General features: G+C 31.4%; 1 protein-coding gene across 13 annotated transcripts in view; it reads right to left on the bottom strand.

Annotated features, from left to right (window-relative positions):
* KHDRBS2 (KH RNA binding domain containing, signal transduction associated 2) overlaps positions 1 to 12710 on the bottom strand; it is a 512467-nt gene that overhangs the window by 64475 nt on the left and 435282 nt on the right. For all 13 annotated transcript variants that reach the window (XR_005650707.1, XR_005650704.1, XR_005650702.1 and 10 more), the window contains one exon: positions 8550 to 8632. Coding sequence is in view for 4 of the 13 variants with exons in the window: in XM_039852950.1 (XP_039708884.1) it covers positions 8550 to 8632 (83 nt within the window). In the remaining 9 variants the exon portion in view is untranslated. The remainder of the gene's footprint in view (positions 1 to 8549; positions 8633 to 12710) is intronic.

Genomic DNA, 12710 nt, shown 5'->3' with positions numbered 1-12710 from the left:
GAAAAACTATATTAATTGTGAATAAACTGGTGTCTGGGCTATGTCTTATTTGTTTTGAATACATAGGTCTAGAACAGTGACATTCAATGAATGTTTGCTGAATAAACGAATGAGTAGTTTTAAAATACTATGTAATTTCTTTGTGAATAATTTATAAGCTGCCTGACAGTATAGCCATGCTGTTTTGTGACTATGTTAACAACTGTTCTCATGGAATTTTAATTAGTGGTCCAATGCCAATTTAAAGTTGCTATTGAACTTTGTCTTTGGTACTCTTTTTTTTTTCAAGAAAAATTTTAAAGTTCTTGATAAAGAAATATAAGATATGCTAGGAAGTATAACTAAGAATTAGTATTCCAACAAAGTTTTAAGAATTAATATTCCAGTAAAGTTTTAAGAATTAGTATTCCAACAAAGTAGCTCCAAATCAACAAGAGAAGGCCTAAATAAAAAGGTGAACTGTTACAGAGATAAATGTACATTTCTGTGTTTAGGTTAAAAAAATCAATTGCAAAGATGCAGGATGGTTGTAGAACTGGCTTGACAGCAGTTCATTGAGAAAGAACCTAGGTTTTCAGGTAAAAACAAATTCAATAAAACTCAATAATGTGACGTAGCCACTTAGGAAAAAACCACATGGTCAGATGATGTTGAAGGGCTTTAAAGCAAGAAGCACAGGATGTAAGAATGCCAATTTTTTTCTGTACTGGTCAACTCTCATCTGTTATATTGTACTTCAAAATCTCTGTGTCACAACTTAAGGTGGAAACTTGGACAACTGGAATGGTTTTAGAAGAGAGCCACTAGGGAATTTGGTGGAATAGGAACCACAATATACCAAGAACAGTTGAGAAAAACTATATCTATGTGGGTATTCACCCTGGACACTGGCTTGTTACTGGTACGGTAATGTTGCTCAACAACAACAAAAAAAATCACAAAATATTAGCATTATACAAAAATAAGTAATTATTTGGGTCATGTGCTTTGGTTTGATTGGAGGTTCACTGATCTAGGTTGGGGTTATTGGGGTTTCTGTTCTATGCTATGGATGGAGCTGGGCTTGGTCTCCATGTGGTCTGGGCTCCCCCATGTGCTCAGTCTGGAGTCCAGACTAAGGATGCAGCAGCTAACCTGGGGAAGTTCTTCTCATGGCAATGGCAAGAGAGCAAGTGGGAAACATAGTCCTGTTCACGAGTAAGTATAGAAGTGGCATTATTCTATCAGTTAAAGCAGGGTACGTGATAGCGAGCAGTCAGGAAAACATACTCAGCTTATTTTTTGAGTGGGACTGAAAAGTCACACAGCAAAGGATGTGAGCACAGGGAGGTGAAGAACTGCAGCCAAGAATGTACTCTACCACACTCTGGATGGATACTGAAAGAGGGATATTATCTTCATAAAGAAAGGCTGATATGTGGGAAAAAGCTAGATGTATTATTTGTAGCTTCACAAAGCTGATTAGTGATCAATGTATATAAATGGAGGTTACAGAGAAGGAGATATTCCTTCAGTTTATGAGTTTCCTTTTAAGCTGAAGTATTAAAAAATGAAGTAAAGTATTGGGGAAGCAATATGGTATTAGTACAAAGAGCCCAGTTTCGAGAATTGGACAGGAATCAGTTCAAAGCTTGGACCTTTTACTAGTAAGCTATAAACTCTTAAGCAAGGTAAACATTCTGAGTCCTAGTTCCTTTATTTGTAACATGAGTATCAAACTATCCACATCATTTGATAATGTTTATGAAGTACCTAATATAGGCACCTGCATATAGCATCTGGTCTGTATTGTGGCTGTTATTATTAGAAATTATCTTTAGTATTGGTCAAGTGTTCCCTGCCCAGCCCTTCACACATCTCTCTTGCTTCTTTCACACATCTTCTATAACTAAATCATACTGAATATTATAGAATACAAGTCAACTATTACTTATACTTGTATACCAGGTCCAAAAGTTCTGAAACTAAAATTGTTTTCTTTAACTAGGTGTCTGAAATCATTATGTAACAAAACTCTGATCTAAAGTGATAAGAAGTGATTTATAGCTATGTATATTCTATAGTTATTCATATATTTTATGCATGCAGAGGTCGGTATTCATATATTGAAATATACTCATATATTTCAATATAATAATATTTAATATATATATTTGGTCCAGATACCACTGAAAATGATATCCAATATATAGTATATGAATTGTATTACCTTTATAAAATACAATTCTGAATATAAAACATCTGGTCCACATTTTGCCCAAGGTTTCCTTTTTCCTGTTGAAGGGTATTTCTAGTTCTAAACTAATCTGCTGAGGAGAAATGACTGACATGCTGACATGTCCTGCTCTTAATAAATGGTTAAGCAGGTTTCAGTTACTAATTGGGATACTTCCTTAAAAGTTCTTTGGGGAGACTTTTCATTCAAATGACTAGGGAAAATGGTTTTTCTAACATCTCATTAGAGTCTTAGAAAAATAACCTTAATGGTAAATTTTGAAGTAAAAATGATTATTTAAGCAGGTAGTTTAGTTATCATTGAAATTAACCTTAAAGTAAGAAAAAATTAACAAATACAATGACTACATAATGAATAATTTGATGAAAAACACAATTTATTTCCCAAAACTAATAACAGTTATTCTAGATGCCTAAAATAAATATGACAGATGAGGACAATAAAAAAAATAGTTTGTATCGAGAGCTGAGTCACACTCTGATGAGATCAATTTAAATATACCACATGCAGCATTTATGCATGCAGACAGAGGTCTATAGATGGCATGAAAATGCAGCTAACTTGTAGAATAACTGTGGGAAAAATCTCAAATCCAATAACTATCTGTAAATTCAATGCCATCATTGACTAGTGTTTGAGACATAAAAGAATTGAATTACGAAATGAGGGTGAGTCATTTTACAGCAAATACTGTGCCACTTAAATGAATAGGACAAGCTGTTATATACTTAACATTATAACTTTTATTAAATTACAGGGTAACTGCAGTGCCCTATACTTAAGTTTTCACTAGAAGGGTTTCTGTAGCCTCTTAGTCTCATATTAAAATTGTAGCCTAAAAACAATAGTTAATATAAAATAATTTCATTCCTTTTTTTCTTGCTTAGAAGTATCCTTTGGTCAGAGCCTTTTGAAAAGCATGCAAATAATTCGCTACATTCTTATATTGAATGCATATTCTCCCTGGTATGTTCAGGTACATAACAGAAACCTGAATTGAAACAATAAATTAATTTAGATTTTAGACAATATCTGTTAGTCTTTATGCCTGAGGTCTCTGGAGTCAGCAGACATGATTTTGAATTCAACATTTACTACTTGAATGAACTTGAGAAAGTTACTTAGTATTTTTAAGCTTCAATTTCTCTCTGCCTCACATGTCTTTGCAAGGATTAAATGAGATAAAGTGGCCTAAATAATTAGCATAGCAGCTAGAACAAAACTAACGTTAGTTATTATGACTCATGATTTCCAACTAGCCTCTGAACAACAGAGCAGTAGTTCCTATCCCTTAGGCTCTGACACTTGAGGAGCTAAGAAGTTGTGCATGGGGGGTCTAAGAACCCATTTTTTCACTGCATATTCTGCCTTTTTTGGATGTTATGCTGGATCTTTTCCACTTCTACTCTTCTCTCCAATTGCTCTAAACCCTGGAGATGACTAATGGCAACTTATCTACTGGGTCTCTCACCTGCTGCCTCCTAACGGGTTCAGCCAAGGGGAGCAATGGTAGGAGACTGGAAGGAGAGAAGTGAGTGTGATCGGCGTAATAACCGCCTGGAGCTTCCTCCTTGTGGGATGAAAGTGGCTGCCATTCTGAATCAGCTCCTATCAGGAGCCCTCTTTGACAGCTTTCTCTCCTTTTTATTCCTAGTTTTGGTGGCAAACACCCTGCCCCAGGGAAATAAGCACCAGGGTACTGCATTGTCTCTTCTGGTTTCACTATACTCTGTCACTGAAAATAGTTCTCTTATTAAATTCTCCTTAAATAATCCTAATTTAAGAGTCTCATTTTTTCCCTACACTGTAGACCCAGATGTATAGACAGGTATTCAGAAAGGGTCTACATCCCAGAAAACTTTGAGAACTATTGACTCATATATCAGAAAGAGATATATCTTTGCAATCAGCAAATTCTTTCATTAATTAACAGAAAAGAGGATTCTATTTTTGCTTCAGGAAAGTAAAGGCTTCCGTTTTTGATATTTTGCTTATTACATCAACCTGTAGTTAAAAAATTTACACTGAAAATTATAAATTCTTAACATTTTGCATCCCAATTAAATTGCTGATAGAATAAAATATTGGAATGTGTCTTTTGACTTTCATTTGCAATATTACTATTTGTTTCTAAGTACTGTTAATGAAAGTTTCTCTTTTCTACATCTATTATTTGGCTCAGTATAAATTCTTGCTTAAAATTGGGCATTAAGAAAAAGCAATTGGTTGGTAAAACCTTATGAAATTACATAATTTCAGAAGATTGATCTCTGAAAATGTTAATGACTTTGAAGAATACATTAATATGTTAAAATGCGGTATCAATATATGAACAGAATTTAATATTTGGTCCAATTAAAGGTGTTAATCACAGGATGTAACTTGTCTTCAGCCAAAGACTTCAAGTAATTGAGTTCCTCTGGAAATTGCAATACTAGTACAATTTGAAGCTTGCCTACTAAATTCATCATTTATTTCTTTACTTTTTCTCCTCATAGACACAGAGCAAGAAAAAATGATGGCTGGAGACCAGTACTTAATATGTCATTTAGTAGAGGTGCCTCTTAAGGACTCTTTAGTGAACTTCCTTTTCTGTTCTATTTGAAATTTTCCAGAACTAAAGACACCTTATCAGACAAGTGGGGATTAGTTAAAATTGTTATAGCTTCTGAACTTCAAGTGAACCTTTTTAGGGTTGTTATCTTGTGTACTTCCCTTAGACTCTCTACTGAAAATGATATAATTATTCCATTTCGGCACCTGTCAGATTCTACTTTATAATTTTCGCAAATTCTGTACTCACTTGTGCTGACTAACTAGTCAATTAAAGATAATTTTCTCTAAATATTTTTTGTTTTTTATCTCAGTTCTCCTAAGTCACCAGTATAATCTATTTTTTTTATCTTCAGTCAGCATTTATTCTGATTTTGACCATGACAATGTTAAAATAATATTCATATTGTTTGTAAATAATAAGGAAGTTTTATGCACATAGTTATCTTTATACTATTTCTTTAGAAATTTACTTTGCATTTCCTTCCATAAATCCAAATCACACTTAAAATCCAACTTGAAAAAAAAAAAACAATTCTAGACTCTTGTAGATAATGATCTTTCACTTCTAATTTCTAATACTTGATTATCTTATAGTAGTTCTTTCACATATATTTATTTAAATATACACACGGCTTGCAAATGGCTCCTCAAACAAATTTTTTGGAGCAAATATTAAAATATATTTCAAAATTTAAAAAAAGTATTGTCACTATATGGTAAGTGTACTTTCTGACACACATAATTATTTAAAAAATGCTCATTTAACTGAACTGTTAATCTTAACTTCTGCCGACATAGCTGGATCAACAGAAGGAATCTGAAAGTGGGGATTTAATACATTATGTAATAAATTTTCTCAGTGTTTATCCATTTGTATTACAAATTGGTATTAAAGTTAAGAATACTTCCACACAGAGTTTTCTGAAATAATAGTGTTAATTTCATTTATTAATGCATTTATTTATTTATTAATGCATTTATTTTTATTTATTTTTATTTCATTTCTTCTTTACTGAGAACTTCTAGTGTGCCATACACTATACTAGTATTGAAGCTATGTTTTGGCCAAAATACATATTTCATAATTATTGTAATAAAGAATATTATTTTATAATAATTATAATACAGAATATTAGTATCATTTTGACTAATTTCATGACTTGATTTCTTTATCCTTTTTTATTTACCACTAAGATATCTCAGAAATGTAAATTTTAGTCAGTAGAGATGATACATATAATTCTGAATATTGTATTCTCTTTGAGGGATGAGACTCTTATTTCTTGGTATACATTAGGCCGATAATTCATTATTCAACAATCATCTAACCCACACATATTCTATGAAAGACTCAATGCTAGATAATGTAAAGGACATGATGGTGCACCAGACAAGGATTCTGGGCAAGAAGTAAGAGTGGTAAGGGAGAGTAGTACACAAATGATCCCAATATAAGATACATAAATTGCCAAATAAAAATGAAGACATGGTGTTACTGGAATTCAGGGCAGATACAGGTTATTCACAAATAAAGAATTGAGGAAAGACTTTTTGGAAGAGTTAGATTTGAGCTAGACCTAGAAGAATGGGGAGAATTTAGTCATAGAAAATTGAATGGATAGTAAAGGGAAAAGAGAAGGTAGCACAAAGCACATAGAATGTGTCCTTTTACATATAAATCATACTTTGTTAAAACAAAAGTATTTTCCAAAATTATTTTATGTTGCCATTATTTTTTATACATAATCACGTGCAATTATTTTAGTACTCACTTTTAGAATATTCACATATAAATTATCCTAATTCCCAATTTTTTCTTCTTGTCTCTTGGCATCAGTTATGCCTATTTATATTTAACCAGAAGAAAGATGTATAAAGTTCCTTACTTTCAGAAAACTATTTCAAAATCTTTACAAGCTAAATGTAGCTCTGCAGAGCTTCAACAAGAAATTATTTTACTCATATTCTGGTTGTTTGTAGTGTGGTAATTGTGCTTTCTACCAAAAAGTTTCTGAAAAAAGTTACAGAACTTTATTATCACTATTGTTATGTACTAATATACAACAATGAACTAGCAATTTAATTGAAAATATTAGTTTTAAGTATGTAGCCAAGTTGCATATACTGCTCTATTCAGTGTCTGTGATGTAATGCTAAACTTTCCCCAATCTTAAATAACTGTGCTGTGTTCCAATACATAATTGGGATAATTAAGATATTACCTATAGTAAAAGCTCTTAGTTTATAATGATTTTTCTATTTAACCTACTGTAAATTCACCAATTACTAAAAGTTGAAGATGTCATTTTCATAATGATATCTTATGCTTAGCTTTAAAGGTATCAGCTCACACTCATCTTTCTCCTAATTGCCTATAGTATTCTCTTTAAATAGAATTTCCCTTAACCCCTTTCATTATGCTGTCCTTCAGGCCACAAAAAATGCACACTTATGTAATACATGTAGATTTCCTCCACCTCATAATGACCTAAAGTTGTTTCTTTCTTTGTCACCTTCCCTCCTCTAAATATTACTTACTAAATCATTCAAATTTCTTTGGGTGTCAATATAGTTGATCAAAAAATGGTCAATTCTATAATGATTTTGTGACAATGAGTTCTATTGGTTTCTGTCAATCACAAATAGAATCACTTAATTAACCTCATACCAACTCCGACTTTTCCATGAAATTTGTAACTAGGTAAAAAAATTGTTTTTTCCAGAAAAAAACTTGAAACTGATTTTTCTAAAAATTCATTTGTTTTATATCAATTTTATTCATAACTGTAAGAGAATAGAGACAACCCAAATGTCTTTAAACTGGTAAATGAAGATACTGTGGTATACCCTTACAACAAAATACTTCACAGTAATGAAAAGGAACGAAACACTGATATGCATAACAACATGAATATCAAATGCATTATGTTAAGTAAAGAAGCCAGACTCAAAAGGCCACATATTGTATTGCTTCTATTATATGACATTCTAGAAAAAAAACAAAACTGTATTGACAAAAAAACAGGTCGTGGTTGCCAAGGCCTGGGTTGCTAAGCTGTCTGTAAAGGTCCATGAGGAAACATCTAGGACTGATTAAAACGCCCTGTATCTTATTTTCGGCAGTGGTTACATGATAGTTTGCATTTGCCAAACTTATACAACCATACCCTCAATGGGTAAAATTTAGGCATATAAATACTACCTAAATAAATTTGACTTTAAACAAACAAAAATTCATTGACATCACAAATTTTGAGACAATCTAAAGAGATATATTCAACGAATCATTTAGAAATCTATCATAAAGGTAAGGAATTCATGATTCATTAAGATATTTTATTAATTTCCCTGTTTTCAGAGCACCAATAACATCTCCTTATCTTTTGTATTACAAATGAAAATTACATTTTAGAGAAAAAAGTTACATTGAACAAGTAACTTGATTTCATTGTCTTAATTATGAAGTCACTAAAATAATTTCTAAAAATAACAGTATTTCATTAAATACACACTTGTTAATAAGTTGATTGGTTATGATAATCATCTAGTCTTAAAATAACACACTATTTCATTATTAACAATTGCAAGATTATCATCTTTTACCTCTCAGAGGAAACAGCTTGATTCAGAAAGACAATGGAGAAAAAAACATGACTAGAAACTCTCACATAATATAACTGATATTCAGATACAAGAAATAAAATAGCAGGATTAAAAATAATCCTGGGAAGGATGCTTTAGACAGTAAACGCCTTACCTTTGTGTTTGTGTAGCATAGCTGTTATCATATGTCTCATAAGTCTGGTCATCATATTCACCCCCGTAGCCATCATCATACCCCTGAAGCAGAAAATGGTGGAAAGACCTATTAGCAATCAATTGGATTAATTGTGACATGTTTTTCCTTAATTGAGATTTTATATGAGATTGATTTAGATTTTAGGTTTGGTTAGTTACTCTGCATCAGAGTTTACTAGATGAATAATTTCCACATGACTTTGAATAATATTTCATGGATTGGATATTAATGTTGAATAATTAAATTCAGTACATCACTGAAGTATTAATACCTATGCTAGGATGTATTTAAAGTTTTGGTTAATACTAATGAAGATGATTTAAGAAATTAAAAATAAATTTTTCTTTTGAAAATATTATGGGTAGATAAAAACAAATGTGATAACCCAATGGTGGCACTAACATATTTATTACAACCCCATGGGAGTTTATTCTTCCCTTAATTGTAACTATAATTAAGACTGACACTATGAAATTCAGGATCTTTAAATTGTAATTAACTTTCTGTAAAAAATATGTAGTCATTATTGCTAAACAAACAAAAAAAAATAGAAGAGAAAGAAAGGAAGGGAGGGAGGAAGGAAAGAAGGAAAAGAAAAAAAAGGAAGAAAGAAAGATAAATAAGCAAAATAAAGACCATTTATTTTGTTGTGCATTCTATGGTTTTTAAATCTCATAAGTAAAATAATGTTGTATGATGAGTTTGATTACCTGACTATATTAACACTAATAATGCTAATGTAGATTTGTCATTGCAGAATGTGCAAGCAACCTAGCAATTAAAAATTTTAGTTATCCATCACTCTGTGAATGATTTAGTTTTAGTTCCCTTTGTGGTCATTGGCTTTACTTTAAGCTCTCTTCATTCATCTTGATTACTACCTACTTCTGAAAAATCGTTAGTTTTTCTGCTTCTGGACATTTGCTGGTGTGTTATTTTCCCCTGGAATGTACTTCTATACCATCCCGCCAATTCATAACTTCATTTTAGTCTGGAGGCTTATAAATCTATCTTGTTTAGAAATGTAAACAGAAATGTGTAGATGTGAAAGTTACCACATTAATCTCAACTAAGACTCCTGAGATCATTTAATCTGAAGAGTAATATTTTTCATCAATTTAAAAAAGTTTTTAAAATATTATTTCTTTATTATTTTTCTATCTGGTTTTCTTTTTACAGAATATTTATATATGTGGTTTTCTGAGTATAACTTCCATTTCTTTAATTTTTTCATTCATGGTTTCCAGCTCATTATATTTTTGCTCATTAAAAGATAGTTTTCATCTGTTGAAATACTACTGATTTAAAGGCCATTTTATAGCACATGATCTTCAGGAAGTTTTTCCTGCTCTTTCCAAGTGTATGGCAACTCTCTACTCTCTGAATTCCAATGGCCTGTGTTTTTTTGTTGTTATTATTATTATTTTTTTCCTCACTGGTACTTAAAATATCTAAATGTGTACTGTATTTTTCTTACAATTTTCTCTCTTTTTAGAGAATTTAAGTTCCTACATAGCAGGAACTATATCATAATCATTTTTTTTTTATGGTGCTTAGCACAGGGTATTCCAGAGAGTATCTGCTCAATAAATATCTATTGAATTGTTACATTAGTACAAAGGAGACTGTTCTCATCCAGTATAGATATCGATTGACTCAAATCAATCACCACTAAAATAGAAATATTTCATATGATGGTTATATAGTCGTATTGCCTCTGTTTATGAAGGATAGCTTTACTAATTGCTCTGTGGAAGACTTTTATTTTCTGTCTTCACTTACACTTTTATTTCTTTTAAGTCTTACACAGAAAATCCACAGAATATGTAGAAATCCTTGAAATTTTCGTTTATGTTGGCAAGTAAAATTAAAAGGAAATCTCAAATATATATGTCAGAACTTTACTCATTTGTTCGTGATGTGAACAACTTTGTTCTGAATTGGACAATGGTTTTCACATACTAGAAGAATATTTCCTCAATTTTGTGTTCTATGCAAAATGTAATGGCTATAGACATAATACACTTTAAATCTGCATTATTGGTGTTTTCTCCATCATTTTCTTCAGTCTACATAAACAATCTAACAAAAGATTAAGTCCTGGCTTTTTAGGTTTGACAATATCTGTGGCATAAGTACTCTCGCCATGGCTAATTTCAAGTTGTCAACATGATGGCTTTAAACACAGATTTGGAAAGAGATAAATAGTAGCACACTATTATATATTACTTCCACCATGCAGATACAATAGACATAAAAAGCTCAGAGGATAGATTATAATAAATAATTAGATAATAATGCCTTTTTAAATGTTAACTATGTCTTTAATGTAATTTATTTAATTTTAAGTATATATAACTTAATTTTTAATAATAGTTGTGTTTAACAAGCAATTCACAAAATTATTACAAGGGATCTCTCTTGTGAGCCAGCATGTCAGCTCTAGCATATCACCGCTCTTGGTCTACTAGAGGAGACCAACAGAGATATAAAAAATTGAAATATCAATGGAAAGTGTTTCAATGGAGTATGCAATAGGTACTATGAGAACACTGAAAGGAATGCCTAAATATGTCTGAGAATTTTAAGGAGAACTTCTCAGGAAGGGCCTCATTTGAGATGGTGATTTATACATAAATATATATTTTCTAAGTGGACAAGCAGGTAGTATGAGAGCACTCCAATTTCTAAGAGCATCAAGTGTGAATGCATTGCAACATGAAAGAAAACATTGTGTTTGGTGACTTGCTAGCAGTTGGATCTAACTAAAGCACAGAATGCTTAAGAAAGGGTAGGCAGCTAGGCTAAATAAGTAGGAGTCAGGACTGAAGTGCTTCCTCTGCCATGGTAAGAAGTTGATCAGTATCCTATAACAAAGGAACCATGGAAAGGTTTCAAGCAGTGGAATAACAATATAAAGAATGCATTTTATAAATTTCATTTGACTCTTTAAAAAAATTCCAAGTCTTTTGGGACTAAGCTCCATTTTTCCCTCTACTTTCTTGAGCATGTTAATTATAGTCACTATAAAACCTTTGGATGATAACTATAACATCTGAATCATTTGTATCTTTATCTTTTCTCTTGCTTTTTGTTGATTTGATATTGTTTTTAGCATGCCTTTTAATTTTTCACTGAACTCTCAGTATCGTGTATGTAAACTTATAAAGGATTTTGGCTAATGGTGTTGTCTTCCATCAGATTAAGGGTTCCTCTGGCAGGCAGTTATAATAGCAACAGATAACTTTGATGTCATGGAGAAATGGTTTCAGGCAACTGGATAGAAGAAATCGGAAGCTCACATAGTCTGGGCTAGAGCTGTCACTCTGTAAGTCATCAACCTATAGATGACAATCGAAATAACAACCATTGTTCAGAGTGTTTCCTGAGAAGAGCAACTTAGGCTACATCATACTTTACATGAACATTGCATTATAAGCTCCACTTCCACTCTTTAATTCGTCTTTATATCATTAGGAAATGAAGGCACAAACATCAACTGTAGTAAATATAATGATGTTTTCTACAAGAAGATCCTGTAATACAAAGAAAATCAGTCTTGAACTTATAAAAATAGACATTATCTTTTGAAGGGTCTGTTGTAAAATCCCCATGCCAATGTATTTCTTAACAGTGACCTGTGAGTATATCTGTGTGTATACTACCCGTTGACACTAAATAAAAAAATGCTGACAAAATGGGAAAGAAACATAAACAGAATATATATTAAATTTCCTCTAGAAATAGAGCTTTTCTAATTAACATTCATGTATAGAGTTTTTGAAGGTTTCTTATAAAAGAGTTTAGAACATCTCTCCTCACATATTTTAGAAAATACTTGCTTCCAAATATTATATTATGTTATTGACAGTTTGGCTAATAATTACTGTATTCAATTTTCTTATTTTAAAAAGTTAAGTTGGACCATATGAAATTGCTATTTTTGTAGTGTGTACATCTATATATATATATTACATATATTATACATACTATATATATATATAGTATATACGTTTGAACTGTAGTTAAACCTAATATATTAGAAACTATAAAATGACATGTTTTTTTTAGCTAAAGAGAAACAAAAATGTCTTGGGATGCTAGTAAGCTACTGTAGCT

The sequence above is a fragment of the Pteropus medius genome, unplaced genomic scaffold (assembly GCF_902729225.1).
Source record: "Pteropus medius unplaced genomic scaffold, Ma_sr-lr_union100, whole genome shotgun sequence".
Taxonomy (NCBI): Eukaryota; Metazoa; Chordata; class Mammalia; order Chiroptera; family Pteropodidae; genus Pteropus; species Pteropus medius.
Note: the sequence above shows the minus strand (reverse complement) of the source record. Positions and strands in the feature narration are given on the sequence as shown.